General features: G+C 37.6%; 1 protein-coding gene across 1 annotated transcript in view; it reads right to left on the minus strand.

The window, feature by feature from the left end:
• Nucleotides 1-16,475, minus strand: part of FBN2 (fibrillin 2) — a 280,792-nt gene that overhangs the window by 42,186 nt on the left and 222,131 nt on the right. The window contains exons 35-45 of the mRNA XM_019635313.1: nucleotides 13,445-13,696; nucleotides 12,645-12,713; nucleotides 12,054-12,179; nucleotides 10,791-10,916; nucleotides 9,215-9,367; nucleotides 5,984-6,052; nucleotides 4,976-5,101; nucleotides 4,668-4,793; nucleotides 4,038-4,163; nucleotides 1,777-1,893; nucleotides 97-225 (exon numbers count right to left, since the gene is read on the minus strand). Coding sequence (XP_019490858.1) covers nucleotides 97-225; nucleotides 1,777-1,893; nucleotides 4,038-4,163; nucleotides 4,668-4,793; nucleotides 4,976-5,101; nucleotides 5,984-6,052; nucleotides 9,215-9,367; nucleotides 10,791-10,916; nucleotides 12,054-12,179; nucleotides 12,645-12,713; nucleotides 13,445-13,696 — 1,419 coding nt within the window. The remainder of the gene's footprint in view (nucleotides 1-96; nucleotides 226-1,776; nucleotides 1,894-4,037; nucleotides 4,164-4,667; nucleotides 4,794-4,975; nucleotides 5,102-5,983; nucleotides 6,053-9,214; nucleotides 9,368-10,790; nucleotides 10,917-12,053; nucleotides 12,180-12,644; nucleotides 12,714-13,444; nucleotides 13,697-16,475) is intronic.

Consider the following 16,475-nt stretch of genomic DNA (forward strand, 5'->3'; position numbering starts at 1 on the left):
AATGTGAATGAGTCCCTAAGCAGGGGTAGGGGAGAGGTCACATCATCATTTAACAAAACAAAGTAAATAAAAGCTGTTTATTGTTTACATATTTACCTATACAGTTCTTGCCATCTGGAGTAAGTTCATAGCCTTCATTACATAAACACTTGAAGGAGCCAATTTCATTAAAACACCGTCCATTTCTGCACACCTGACCAAAAAAGGAACTGCACTCATCTATGTCTGTAAGCAAACAGGAGTTAGCTTTTCAGAGAGAGCTCTCACAGGTATATTGTGTCTCAGCTGCAACTTAAAAACATATTTATTGGTACACATTTACAATAACCCTGCACTATAATTCCTCATCAACACAGAGAAAAACGGCTCATATCAAATCATGTGACATTTATGAAGTCATACAGATTACTATTGTATTTCAACCACAAGGGCACATGTTTGATATTAATATAACTCAGAAATTTATAACCAAATAACAGTTGAAGGTTTCAGGTGAAGATTTCCATTTTTTTTTAATTGAAAAAATATTTCTTTTCCCAGAGGAAGAAGGATATATGAATTTAACTTCACTGTGTAGTTTGCAGGTGACATTACCTGGAGATGAGCTGACTTTATTCAAAGGACAAACAATGGAGCATATTAAATACAGACAAATAAATTATATTAAAAAGATTCAAAAATTGTTGACATGTTTTGCTGACAGAACACAGAATTTGAAAAAAAATCCTTCAGTGTTAGGTTTTCAGTTCAGTTTAAAGTTGATTGCATTTGAGTAATTTTCTAGGTTGTTTGAAGATTGTACTCTGATCAGCGCCATATCCGTGTACAGCTCCCCCTGGCTGGCTGTACAAAGGGTCTGAGAAACTATAGACAAGAAAGTGGTAGTTGAATAAAATGTCCAATTAACTCTAAAATGTTTTCACAGTTGCAGAATTTTGAGAAATACAGACAACTGAGAGAAACATATATTGGGTAGCTTTCGTTGAGCTGTGATGGTCCCACAATGGTAGAAAGGCTGAGTTATTTTCACATACCTTTTAGGATTGTGTGAATTAAAGTTACATTGCCTGGCACATGGTAAACAAGAAATGCCGTCAACACTTGTTGTCATTTCTCTTACTATCTCCTCCACCAGATACAGGCACCTCCTCCCAGTCACTAGCAATTCTTATTTCAAGCAATGTCTGTTAGGGGCAAAATTCTGTACCACGCGTAGGAGACAGTTTTATTTTCCACTGAAAACCTACGGTTAGTAACAGAAATCAAACAGGCTTCTGAGGGCTGACCTAGAAATATAGTCAGTCATCATGCACTGTTTCTGTGGGAAAAGGCATCCCTGGCTTCAAAAATGAATTTTCAACACACAGCATGTTTTAAGTTGGAGGCTGTCCCTATTGGAATACAAATCAAGAATGGATTGTATGAAATACTTGTAATACCACTGAAACAGTGACAGGTCTAGCTTTGATCCCATGTAATGGGTCAAAATAACCCCAAACCATAAAGAAGTCCCAATACCTTCATTATCACCTGCATGACCTTTCCCTGAATCGATTGGTTGACTGACAGAAGCACTCAACGTGGCAGATGGTTTTGCTATTTAAGCCAATACTAAGGCTTTACTTAACTAGAAATTAGCCAGTGATGTTACACACCTGTTGTCACACATCTGCAATTTTAATAATAAAAATATTTGTTTATTCTTTGATTTTATTTTTTTTGCTTCAGTATATTGTGTGGAAATTAAATAGAAGCACTAAAAGATGGAGTACTTACCCAGACAATCGTTATTATGAGTGAGTTCAAATCCTGGGTAGCAGAGACAGTTATAGGATCCAACAGTGTTTTTACAGGTTCCATTTCCACATGGATGTCGCTCACACTCATCAACATCTGCAAAGAAACATTGGCTCAAAGGAATTCAGTTTTTAACTTAAAAAGCATAGCCTATTAATTTAAATATTCACATTTTTAAACTACTGACTCACTTAGATGTTCCTCATTCAGCCCTAGGAACCCATATTTGCTTAAGGAAAATAAGTATAAGGCAGAGAAAACTCTAAATTAGAAAATTGCAAGACAAAGTGCTGTTGAATGACTCACAGGCACATAAAACGCTCAGACCGAGGCTAAGCAAGCAATCCCTTAGTGGAGATGCTTTAATGAAGAGTTTGCTTGTCAACTGTAAGGAAACCAATCTTTTGAAACACTAATGTAATTTGTTCTACGAAGCATTATAAACACTCCCCCAGAAATGTATATATTTTAATTTGATCAGCACAACAAAGATAAATTTCAGTTTCCTAAGTTTTACGAATCCGTGGAATCCAAACTGAAGAAGTCTATTAGAACTCAATAGTATTAGCCTTTGAAAACATGGAATTAAGAAAATATTTCAAGAAGTCATCCTTGTATACGAGAGCAGGTTCCCTGGATTGTGAGCTCCAGGCTGCTGAAACCCTTCCACCACACAAAAAAAGGTATTGTTCTTAGGATGGAAGCTTTGTTTAAGATAGGTATGACCAAAGAGTCTAGCTGGCTTTTATCATATGCATTGTTAGGATTGAGGGCAGATTTTCTCCATATGAATTTACCATTCATAAATCTCACATTTTTTTTTTTAGCTATTTGTATTCTCTCCCGCAGAGAGTACAGCCAGGAGAAGCACGTATAAGCGAGGATTCTCAGAAAGCCCACGCAGATACAGCCAGATCTTTCATTTGTCCTCTGCACAAGCAGAGAATCCTTCCAGCCACCATGGGAGAAGTCCGTGGGGGCGCCGTGAGGAGGCAATGGATAAACGCAGATGTTCTGCCGGTGGTCCTTGTGGTAGGGCTGTGCCGTAAAGTAAAAATAGTTCCGCAGTCCTGCAACCTGACTTCACCATTCATGAGGATAGTATCTTGAATACCAAAAGAGTAGATGCACAACTTTAGCTTTTTCTAAACTGACAACATGCTAATTACAAATAGCCAAGTTTTAAATTTGAGTTTCCTCCTTCAAGTACAAAGCATGGAGAGTCTCTCGGCAGAGGTAGAGCCAGTGGCTGACATCAGATTTAAGTAGTTCTGCTTCGTTCCAAGACGTCCAGCCCATCTGCTTTTCAAATTTTATTAATCATCAGCTCAACAAGTACTTACTGAATACTATTATTGCTTAAGTAACCATTACATTAGCTACTGGAACTTTTTAAAGAGCTTTGCTACATTTGCTTCTAAAAATTGTTTTTAAGTGAAATGTCTATTACATTGCTTTGTACACCTGGAACTAATAAAAAAATTAAAATAAATAAAAATAGTAATAAAAAAAAGAGTTAAAACACAAAAGAAGCAGATAAATCCCATGCATTCAATGATTTTGAGGAAAAAGTGTCTGTAGGTACCAGGGGTGAAAAATGTATACAAGTGGACACTTTGATCAACGTTGCTCAAGCAGTAGTTCACTGTAATCAGAAATGTCTGGACGCTGATGGTAACCACTTCGAGCATCTCTTGTAATTGCAGAAGTCAAACGTGACTTGCATTCATCTTTTGTTATCAATATATATTGAGTATTACAATTTTAATAGTTTTCCTTTCTGAAAATGTGTATACATTTTTTGGGCACTCTCTGTATATATGTTTGCATGTGTGTGTGTGTGTGTGTATTCATTTCAATCCTGTCACTCTTACTACTCCCTTGCACTCTTTCATTCGAAAAGGCTTTCTGGAGTGGGAACAGAGAGGGGTAAAGGGCAGCTGGTACTGTGGTGACGTCCACTTAACCCTGAGGGTCCCAGAGTGCAGGTTAAACACGTGAATTGAACATTATCTGGGAGAAAGGTTGTGAACACCGAACAAAGGAACACGAACACACTGTGGTGTGTCCCTGCTTGCAAATTTTACATTGAATGAAACCATAAACTATTTCACTTGGTTAAATTTTTGTGGGACTGTTTGTGACAGTGACATGGTAGTTCCTCATGGCAAGTGACTGAACTGTGATCTCTTCTGGACGCTCACCTGCCCTTCCCCCCTGGAACCCATGTCCTCTCTTACCCATGCACATCGTCTGGTCTTGAGAAGCCTTGAAGCCATTGTGGCAGATGCACTGGTAACTTCCTTGCAAATCAACACACAAGCCATGACTGCAAACATTAGGAATTTCTAAACATTCGTTGCGATCTAAAACAAAAAATAAAACACATGTTACCCATATCTGATTTTTATTAAGATTCCTTCATTTTTTCACAGGCACGTTTCTATAACCTGCTATTAATTATTACAGAGAAGTTGAAAATGAACCATAACAATAGCTGAATCAAAATAAAGCCACGCTTTAAAGTACCTAAGCGTCTCTCTTTTAAAATCATGCAATTTTTCTGTTGATTGGTATCTCGAGGATACTATTTTACTTTAGGTCCAATCCTAGGAAAATCCATTGGAGAGACCTCTTATCCCAACAAAATAATCTAAAAATCCATTGGAGAGACCTCTTTCCTGAACAAAGTCATCTAAAATGCACGGGGAAGTAGGTTCAATATGAATGAATAGATTTACTCAGAAAATCTTTTCAAAACTACCTTTGAAAGTAATTCTTTTGGTAGAAGAGCATGGACCATTTTTTAGTGCAGGCAATATAAAGAATGTTGTGCTCAGGGCCAAAGAATGAGTCAGTCTCCTTCTTACCAACACAGGCGCCGTTAGGTGAGAGTTTGAAGCCTGCAGCACACTCGCAGCGGTAACTGCCGGGACTGTTGATGCAGTCTGCATTTCGCTGGCAGAGGTTATCGCCATTGCTGCACTCGTCAATATCTGAAAGAGCAACAATTCTGTTTGAAATTTTCATTATTGTATCAGCATTATATTCACTTAGCCATTATAGCAATTGATTCTGAAATACTGAGGATGAAACAGTAAAAGTCAGACAACTTTCTAAAAATCACTTTTGTCCACCGAACTTTTTGGGATGAAGGTCATATACATCATTCGATTACCTTCACAGACCAGGAGCAAGTCATTGTAACTGAATCCTGTTGGGCATTCACAGCGGAAACTGCCAATCTGGTTGATGCACACCCCATTTGCGCAAATGCCTGGAATCTCTTTACATTCATCAATGTCTGAAATTGAATAGACTTGGTTAAATATATGTGGTTCTGCTTAACGTATTTACCATAAAACCTTGAACAATGCTATGCGTACACTGGAATGAGAACACACACTCAGTGTCACAAAAATCAGTTCTATACTGGTATGAACGATTTTGTGGTTCATGAAAGCATATGGACCATAAAATAGAGTACTTCCTTCAAACAGAGATGGAAAAATTTAAGTAGCTGATCAAATATACCCAAGTTATTTTAGTGTCAGTGTAGCAAATGAACTTCCTAGGGAATCAAGCCCCTTCTTCAAGTTACTGGTCAGAAGAAACTGCTGCTACTCACCTGATGAAGAACGCTATGTTTTCTTAATTTTATGTATTTGTTACATATGAATTGATAATGGAGACTTAAAATTATATTACTTATTTAATCTTTCAGGAAGAGAAATAGAATGAGCAACAGAAAGTACACTTAGAAGGAAGTAATTTATATAACTAATAATCTTGCAAATTCCTAAGTAGATTAATAGAAAGGGATACTGTAAAAATATATCCCAAACTTAAACAATTATGAAAATAGCAACTAAAGGTTAAAATAAGGGGGATTATTTAGAGTCATATAATACAATATTCATGAAAAGAAAAACTATAGTATTAGCTTGATATTTATGAAATCTTGAGATGTCACATAACTGTCATAACGCAATCACCAGACTATGTTGATAGAATAACACATTAAAACACTTGGTTAGTCTGTAAACACATTATCTCTTTTTTGTTTAACTGTATTAGGTCAGAATCCAGATCATGATATTTCATGGTACTTCAAACTTTAAAAACACTGCATAGATTTTTACAAAATGCTACATATGTGTATTAAACATAATCTGGAAAAACTCACCAACAGCTTTTCCTGTGTGAATGTCAAAGGTGAATCCGGGAATATTTCCACATATGGTTTTAAAGTCAGCTTTAAAATAAAAACAGAGTAAATGTACTCTTAAAATTCTCAAACTCTTTCAAAGTAACATTTTACATAGTACCACTTTTACTGACAAATATATTTTGTATTATTCACAACCAGACATTTTAATTTCAATTATATTTATTTGACAACAATACCAGCTCCTAGATACAAGAAGTAGCCTAAGCATTTTTTACTATTATTATCATTAACTTTTTACTGCTCTGATATTAGAAGATAAATAAATCATTGCAAGATTCAAAGTATCTCCTTTAGGCACATTAGTTCTTTTTTTCTTTTGATACTCAGAGCTTTAAAAATGATCCAATTTATGTAGATTGAAAAGCCAGTGAAGCAGAGTACAAACTTAAAACGGGATTATGAAAAGCACAAAGGCATAGGCATAAAAAGATAATTTTGTAGTGATCAAATAGGTTAATAATAAATAATGAATGCAACATAAATTTTCTTTTTTTAAAACATAAATGTCTATTTGTTAAAATGTGAAATTTGAGGTCCAGCTGAGTGGCATGCTGGTTAAGAGTTGGGCTTGGGACACCTGCTCTGAGCAGCAGACCTGGGTTCAGATCCCACATGAGGGCCAGTGATGCTGCGCCCTCTACAGCTAAGATGGTGAACAACAGCTCGACCTGGAGCTGGACTGCTGTGAGTCGCCGGCAACGGCGTAGGCTGCAGTGGGGCGGCAGTGAGCTACCGTGAGTGGCTGGCAGCTGGCATGGGTGGCCAGAAACTGGTGTGAGCTGCCGTGAGCGGCCGTCCAATGGCCAGTGAGCGACTGCTTCACCTGGGAAGAGCACAATGATAATACCAACATGGGCCAGTGAAGTGACATCCTCCACAACTAGACTGAAGAACAAAAGGATAGCAACTTGTCTATTCCCTTTCTCTGATTCCCCAACGCTATTCTCCTCCCCCAATGCTATTCCCCTCCCCCCAATTCCCCAATAAAATCTTTAAAAAAAAAGTGAAATTTGAGGCATCAAAAACAATGCATTATGGAGTAGAGTAAAATGGAGACTAAGAGTTACTAGTACATATAATTCACCAAACTAATAGAAGTTCAAAAGAATTCTAATTTTTAAGAAGTAGATTGCTTCTGATGCCCACTGTTACACAAGTGAGTAAAGCGCTTGAAAACAGTATTAGGTAAAACACATACTACAGACTATACTCCAAGTGCTGTCCGGTGGGACTTTGCATATTTACCCACAATATTCGCTAAGCGTCCAGAGCACACAGAGAGGTACATAACAGATGCCTAATTTAATGGTTTCAAATTGCCTGGCAATGTGCGAACTGTAATTTATATCTACCATCTCATTTAATAGTCACTGTAACCATACAGTTTAGTTACGGTCATTATTTATTGTCCCTATTTAATATATGAGGGATCAGTTTCAGAAAGAATAAATAATCTACACGAGGTCAGACACTAAGTGGCAGAGCTTCAACTTAAAAATAGACCTGTCTCTCAAACCTAAGCCCTTGACCTCCTGTTACAAAAAAAGTGATATTTCGGGCCGGCTGAGTGGCGCGATGGTTAAGAGCTGGCTTGGGACACCAGAGGGCCCCGGTTCGGATCCCACATATGAGGGCCAGTGACACTGCCCTCCACAGCTAAGATGCTGAACAACAGCTCAACCTGGAGCTGGGCTGCCGTGAGTCGCCGGCGACAGCTAGGCTGCAGCCCCTGTGGCAGTGGGTTGCCATGGGCTACCGTGTGTAGCCAGCAGCCAGTGTGAGCGGCCAGCAGCTGCAGTGAGCGGCTGTCCAGAAGCCGGCTACTGATGTGCCTCGCCCGGGAAGAGCGCAATGATGGTGCCAACTTGGGCCAGTGAAGCAACGTCCTCCACAACTAGACTGAAGAACAAAAGGACAGCAACTTGTCTGTTCCCCTTCCCCCAATTCCCCAATAAAAATCTTTAAAAAAAAAAGTGATATTTCATTCCCCAAATGAGCGATTTTCAATTTCTAACTGATGGAATTTTTAAATTAGAAAATTGTAAAATTGTTTGTATTTGATTTTTCAGAACACACCTATGGCAAGTTAGGGCTAAGAAAATCCATTTGCCCACTGAATTTGAGCCACTGGGAAAGGCTCCGTGTGTCACTTTCATCAAGTCTCTCCTTCATTTCATTTTATCACATTAAATGAAACATTTTAATGCATATGCACCTATGCAATATTTGGTAACAAATGCATAATAATCATTGTTTCTTCTTTGTCCTACTGGTTCAACTCTTAGCATCTAAAACTATTAAAAGTAGTTTAATACTGCTATCCAGGTCATAAAAGAACCTGAGTGGGCAACAATTTTAAGACTTTTTTTGCTCTTGTCTATTATTTTTCAGTTTTTCTTTCAAAAGAATCTGTGTTTGTGAGAAATATATTACCATGTAAAGACAAGTTTTATTTTCTGCCTAAAATTTTCAGTTAAGTTTGAAGGGAAAAAAATGCATGCCACTTTGACAAAAGCTGATTTTATGTAAAGTTTGATTATCACATCTATTTTTGCATATTTTTAAAGACTGAACTAAAAACAAATACTTACTGAACTTGATGGACTTTAAATTACCACACATTTTTGTTTCATCACAATATTACACCTTCCAAGTGTAGCACGACACACAGTAGTTGCTCAATAAATATTTGTTCAATGAATAAATGAATAATTAGCCAGCATGGCTTAAGAGAATGAATTTCAATGGACTAGTGCTATAAACTGTAGCTCTTTGGCAATGGGGCTTCTTTTCAGGATCCAGACTCCTATTCAATAGATACTTCAGAAATTAGTGTTTGAATCCCAAAGAGGGTTACGTGGGTTTCAGTACTGAGCATATCTGGTTTTCATACACGTTTGCTTTTCCTTAGAGTCACATACCATGTTTTCCCGAAAATAAGACCAGGTCTTACATTAATTTTTGCTCCAACAATCTACACTTATTCATTTATTCATGTACAAAAATCTACATTTATTCAAACAGCATGTTTGGCTGATAATCTTAAGTGCACTTATGTTTGGGGTAGGGCTTATATTATGAGCATCCTGAAAAATCATGCTAGGGATTATTTTCTAGTTAGGTCTTATTTTTGGTGAAACACAGTACATGTGTGACTGCCTCAGCCTTCAGGAGTGGTGTGCTTACCTGTTCCTGGCGTTGGGCATGGTTCACACGGCTTGTTCCAAGCTTTGCCCACATTGTATGTGCAGCAGCACATCCTCTTTGTCACATTAAAAGGCAATTCATTCTCACAAGTGGTTCCATTATAGCTTCGGTAACAAAAGCTTTTTCTCATGTCTACATGTAGAAAAACAAGTAAGCCAACCAATCATATCAGTAAGCAGCTAATAATGAAGACTCCACACCTGAAGACACCAAACTTTCTCCATGAACACAGCTCTGAAAAATTTCTTGGGCATTTGGATGTATCTTGAAATAATGCTTTAAGTTAAATATAAATCATTTTAAGATTAATGTCTCTCCTGTTTTTAAGTAAGAAATTTCATTTATAATTTTCTTAGGAAACAAAGTTAATAGATACTTGTTCCTCTACTCAAAGGCATTTTTTTTTCAAAAAAGCAGTACATATTAATTTGAAATGTTCTCATTTACAAAATAATGTATATGGATGGAAAATTAAAATTATTTAAGAATATGTAATTTGATTAAATTTCCTACCTCAGGCTCATGCTTTTAAAATGTAACTATATATACCTAGAGGGTATTATGCTAAGTGGAATAAGTCAAACTAAGAAAGACAAATACCATATGATCTCACTTATATGTGGAATCTAAAGAACAAAATATATGAACAAACAAAACAGAAACAGACTCACAGATACAGAGAACAAACTGATGGTTACTAGATAGGAGGGGGTTGGGGGTTGGGTGAGAAAGGTGAAGGGATTAAGAAGTACAAATTAGTAGTTACAAAATAGTCACTGCAATGTGAAATACAGTATGGGGAATATGGTCAATAATACTGTAAAAACTTATTAGGAGGATCACTTCATCAACTACATAAATGTCTAACCAATACACTGTATGGCTGAAACTAATATAAAATAATACTGAAAGTCAATTACAAAAAATAGTCACGGGGATATAAAGTACAGCATAGGGAATATTGTCAATAATATTGTAATAACTATGTACAGTGTCAGGTGGGTAGATTTATTGGGGTTGTCATTCTATGAGGTATATAAATGTCTAATCGCAATGTTGTTTTGTACACCTGAGATCAAAAAGGCCTCATATTAATAATAATATATAATAAATATATGAACTCAAAATAATAAAATGCAACTATATAATTTCTTTTTCAAAAATTAAAGTATAGTTGACATACAATATTATATTAGTTTCAGTGGTACAATGTAGTGATTCTATATTTATATACCTTAGACTGTGATCACCTCATTATCTCTAGTGACCATCTGTCATGAGACAAAGTTATGATGACATTATTGACTATATTCTCAGTGCTGCATTATATTCCCTTGACCTACCTAAGTTATAACTCGATTAAGGGGTAACAACAACAAAAATGTAATTATACAGCATTTATAATTACTGAACCAGAGATTATAAGACTTTGAAATACTTCAACATTCATAAAGACTTAATTTCCAAACTTTATAAGTAATAAATCTGAGACACAAATGCCTTCCGTAGGAAGCCCATAGGTGTGACCTTATTAACCTGAGAACCCTTCACCTACCCATACAGTTGTGGCCTCCATTGACCTGCATGTATTCAGGTGGGCAAATGCAGGTATAATTTCCTAGGGTGTTGTAGCAGGTCCCAGGCCCACACACACCAGGATGTGAAAAACACTCATCAATGTCTAGAACAGACAAGAATATCCACCAATTAAGATATTTTCCCCATGAATTTGTTATTTAAATGACTGAACAAAGTGTAAGATGATTCCCGAAACCCATATTGTCATGACATTCAGAATTTAAAGCAATTACATAGAAATGCTCCAAAACGTGCATTTATATGACACAAAGTGTGTCTTTCTTTAAAAGAAAAAAAAAAAAATCCAACATTCAAAAATAAAAGTGACCAAAAGAAATGATTCCAAGGTGGCAACAAATAACTTAAATGGCACTTATATTTTTTTAATTGAAATTTCATATTCTTCAAATGGAATTGCTTTACAGCCTACTCGCCTCTTATGTCACTGAAACGGAATTTTAGTGCTAACTTTACACGGGATGCAATTAGGACAGTCTTTATGTTCATAGTTCCTTTCAAATTAGTTCTCATTACGAGATTCTAAAAGCAATGTAGCTGCTGGTTGTTCTCTTTATTAAATGGTATTTCTTCCAGATGCATTTATCCCTCACATTGCAAGAGAAAGGTTATAATGGAAATGTTTACATGTTGAATGTTCATTATTGAGAAGCCTTCATTCATTCCATAAATAATTATGAAGATTTACTGTAAGGCAGGACTTGTAGCTGTAAAGAGGAATAAGCTATGGACCTTGAAGTCCATATGGAAGAAGCGCCCAGTCTAGCAGGGTGACAGGCCCCCCTAAAAAGATGACTCCAGTGCCATGTGGTAAGTGGAGGGATGGACGCAAGAAAGTCATCTGCATAACCTTTGAATTTTTTTATAGTGGTCCAACATGCAGACCAACATTTAAAAATTACTGAAAAATATTAACTTTCTAGTTATATTCAAGCTTACCTATTTTCCCTATGTAAACTATAATCCTTATCAATACTGGAACTATTAACTTATATTGAATGTTTTCACACTACTCCAGCTTTTCCCATTTATATTTAATCAACCCATGTATTTGGAGAAAAAGAATCATAAATTCTAGCAAATGGGCTGTAAGTTAATGTACCTAGCAGTGTTGTTATGTGATCATCTGACAGAGTGTGAGGTTGGAGCCTTCTCCACAGGCCTGCGCAGGAATTTTGTTTGAAACTGTGCTATTCGTTATTTAGGTATGAATTCGCCTCACCTTCGCAGATCCGTGTTTCCTCGCTGAGGTAGTAACCCTGGGGGCACTCGCACTGGAAGCTCCCAAAAGTGTTGATGCAGTTTCCCCCCTGGCAGAGGCCTGGTAACTCCTGGCATTCATCTATGTCTGCACAAGAAGAGACGGCTCACTTACAAAGACAGCCATCACAAAAGGCAAGAGTTACCCTGAAAGCTTTCAAACACAGGGTCCTGGAGGACCCACCAGCATCCATACACCCCCATGAATGCACATCTAGACGGTGGGTTTATTCTGATCATGAATTTTCCTGGCTTTGCTATGGAACTTTGCTACAATCTGAGAAGAGTGATTAAAACAAGTTGGAGGTAATTATAATTGGGGGATAAGGGTGAAGAGGGTTTCTATGCAGAACAATCAGACATCACATCACTGGAATGGGCCCTCTCTTTCCAACTTACAAGTGGTTACTTCGCATCCTGGTGATGGACTGTCCATCTGCAATTTTGCAAAATCATCTTGTGGAAATTGTTCCATACGCTTTTCTACCAGCATTTCTCTAAAGTCAATTCTTTACCTTGTTTAAATCAGGGTGACAATGAGAGCTGCACTCACCTTCTAAGATGATTGTGATAGGGTTAGGTCTGAAGCCCTCACCTCCAGGACACAAGGTGTAATATTCAGCTACAAAACAATGGAAAAAGAAGAGTTTTGACACCTGCGTCCAAGTCTTTGAGACAATGAACAAGCATGCAGCTAACACCAGGCTCAAAACACACATCCTAAGGGATACATCTACATTTTCTCTAGTGCCTTTTCAAATACATTTAAAAGTATATTACACTTTATTTGAAATAAGATCATTGCTTCATAAGTTATATAGACAGAGTAACAAAAACCATTTGTTTTTAATTAAAGGAAAAACTCCCTCATAGACAATTTATATCACAACTGTTTTGGCTAGTAAATAAAAATTAAAAGACATGACAATTCAAAAGTTTCATCTATGTCTGTATCAGAACATATGTTTCAACTTTGGGCATAACATGATTGACTTCAGGAATACAACACAGCTATGAATGGGAATTTCAATAAAACAACCTCTGAGAAGAACTAGGAACGGCCTCGTTTATTTGTGAGACCATGGAGAATTGATATTGTCACCATTCCTATTGGGTTGTGGTTAAAATTATTATTTTCTTTTTTATCATATCATGAAACACAGTAAGAAGAGAAGAATTCAAATTCCTCTTCTGTAAACCACGCTTGTCCTGTTTCTGCATAATCAGGGAAAGTAGTCCAAATTCAAAATGTTGGCCCTCTTGTTTCTCCTGTCCTCAACAGAAGAATAAATTGACAGCTCATCTTCAGCTACCAGAGTTTGTTCCCTTCCTCTGCCTCAGCTCCATACTCACTGCTGTTGACAGGGGGGCATGTCTCGCAGGGGTTCCCCCAGGCCTTCCCAAGAGAGCAGCAGCAGGAGGAGCGACTGACGCCCACTCCGATCTCCGTGTTGCAGGAAAGGCTCCCGTCTCCCCGAGGACCGAACTTCAGGTAGCAGTTACCCACGCGGTTGTCTGCAGAGCAACACAGGCGCTTAACGTTGCCCTCATCATAGTAAGGATCCCGTTTTAGAGAAAGGTCACTCAAATTGTGAATCTCCAATTCTCGTACATTATTATAAAAAAGGCTCATGTTAACCCTCAATACAAAACAATCCCTTGCAAAGTGAAGAATCTAATCTTAACTCAAAATTTTATTCCCTATTTTCTTCATTTTGGAAGGTCCTATGAATGCAATTAACTGCTTGTCAGCTGTCGTGGGTGAACCTGAAACGTATCCATTTCGTAAAAACTGATTCAACATTTTGAACACCTCTCTAACAGGTTCTATCTTATCCTTACTTCTCATTTTTCTTTTCTGCTCTTGCATCATTAAAGCACAATACCTGAAGAAATTTTTGAAAACTTTGACAGCTCATAATTTTGTTGATGAGAGCACAGCTATTTTCTTTGCTCCACAAATGGAAAACAGTTTCATTTTTAGGTTTATCAACACCTATTAGAATCATCAATCCAATGATTTCTTTTTATTTCCACATCACATATTTCCTTCCAATAACCCTTGTCTAAACACCTGCTTTCATCATTTCTCTACTTAGGAATCACGTCAATTATATTTTGGATATGGAAGAACACAAGAACCTAGGACAATTCAGGTACTTGTCAAATGCTGCATGTTGAATTTCTTCGTACTGACTAACAGACAAGAATACTGTTATCTCCTCTGTCTATAGAAACATATTGTTCTCTCATTCTTTGTTGAATTGGAAAGATTTCATCTAGGATATTGGCCTCTGAAGACTCACAGCCTGGCATTTTGCTTAGATGATCAATTTCATCACCATCTTTAGAATCTAGACTAGAATGCTGGTCTCTGTTGCATTCATCTTCTGATACATTTAACAACAGCAAAATGTTTCCCACGTTCAATTTTCCTTTCTTTGCCATAATGGCCAGAAAGTGAAAACTTCTGAATTTTCAACTGTGTTCAATAAATGTTCAAAGAAGATTCCAAATATAGTGTGTCCAGCCTTCTTTTATACCTTCTTGGAAGATGATGTAATCCCTTGGGCAACACAATTAGAAAACTGAAGGATGATGCAACAGTGACATTTTCACTATTATGTCATCCTTCCAGGTGATGCCATCATTTTCCACTTTATTATATTAATCTTTGTTTTTAGCATCACTGGGCATAACTGATGAGTAATGATGAAATAAAACCTAGAATAATAAAATGGTTCAAGACAAAGGAAAAATAGGATCACTAACATCTCATAATGTATCTTAGACGTATAAAAGGGTCCAATGACCCGTATGGATTGTGAGATAGAATGAGTCTTTGTTCTTTGGAAACTCTCTAAGAAAGAATAAAGCTGTGAAGTATCAATCCATAAAAATAGTTAGAATTGCTCTAAAAAGAAACTCAAAAATGAAGATGATGACATGCTGACAGCTAATCTGAGTACTACAGTGCTTTCCTGCAGGACTGTCCTGGTCTATTCTTCAACCAGCCGGGCAAAGGGATCCCTTGAAGTCCATGGGACCAACACTTCACATTATCGACGTTTCCTAATTTGTGCCAATTTATGAGACATAAAGTGGTATTTATATAATTGTTTTAATTTGTTTTTTTTTTCTAACTACTAATAGTTTTGGGAATGGTTTATGTTTAACTTGTGGAATACTCTCTTTTATTAGTTGCCTGTTCATAGTTTTTGCTCCAAGGAAGCTTTTAAGAAATAATGAGGCTCCAGTGACTCAATTTTGGGGGATGAAGGAGACATCAGCATAATTTTAAGGTTCCAAAAGAGATTTTACTGTGAGTCTGGGGTTGAGAATCACTTTGTGATCTGGGCTATTGCTCCTTCTCTGACTCCCTCCCTTCCTCATTTGTCCAGCCCCCCACCACTCCTGCTTCACAGCCTCATTGCTGTGTCTCCAACACCAACATTCTCCTGCCACAGGCCCTTTGCACTGGCGGCTCCTTTTCCTTGGAGGCTTCTCCTCTCAGAGGTCCAGTTGGATTGCTCCCTCCTTCAAGGCTTTGACTCCCTCATCCTCCAAATAACACAGCACTTCTCCCCCAGCTACTTCCAGTGTCAGCATCTGTTCTCGCTCTACCTGTCTCCCTGCCACCAGAACATAAACACAAAAGCAGAGAACGTGCTTACTCTGTTGCCTCTCTAGCCCTCCGAAGGGACTCAATATTTACGGAACAAAAGATTTTGAAAGAAAAAGTCAGAACTTGGAGTGGCCATGAACTACAACTCAATATAGTCTCTAAAATTTGAAAATCATATAGAAATTGTATATAAATTACAGAGGCAAACGTTTCCTCCACCGACTGCAGGTCCAAAGGGAAGCTAACGCTGAAGACAGCAGGCAGCTGAGGACTGAAACAAGGATTTCCTTCCTCTCTCCCCCTCCTTGTCCCTTCCTCCTTCTGCCCTCCCTTCCTCTCTCCTTTCCCCCTCTCTCTCCTCTTTCTCTCTCTCCCCCTCCCTCTCTCCCCTCTCTCTCTCTCTCCCCCACCTTCCTCTCTCTTTCTCTTTTATTCTGCCAGGAAATTCTTCAGATCATTTATTCCTTTAGGTAAACCCTCACTAAGGTACAGAAACACGGCTGATGGCAAAAGATGGATATTTCTTTTCTAATATCTGTCAGGAATGCTGCAGAGAGATTTTGAACGTCATTACTGCCTTCCCCCACTTCTCCTAGATCTCCTAACTTGTTTCACTCCAATGGTTTGGCTCAAGAAATCCAGTTCCCCAATTCCTCTCTTCTCATCACTTCATTTATTACACTCCTACGTGACTCTTCTCACAGGAAAGAGAAACGTATATTCCATTAGCGCTACCACTTTGGGCTGTGCTGGCCAGTG

The sequence above is a fragment of the Hipposideros armiger genome, unplaced genomic scaffold, assembly GCF_001890085.2.
Source record: "Hipposideros armiger isolate ML-2016 unplaced genomic scaffold, ASM189008v1 scaffold_21, whole genome shotgun sequence".
NCBI lineage: Eukaryota > Metazoa > Chordata > Mammalia > Chiroptera > Hipposideridae > Hipposideros > Hipposideros armiger.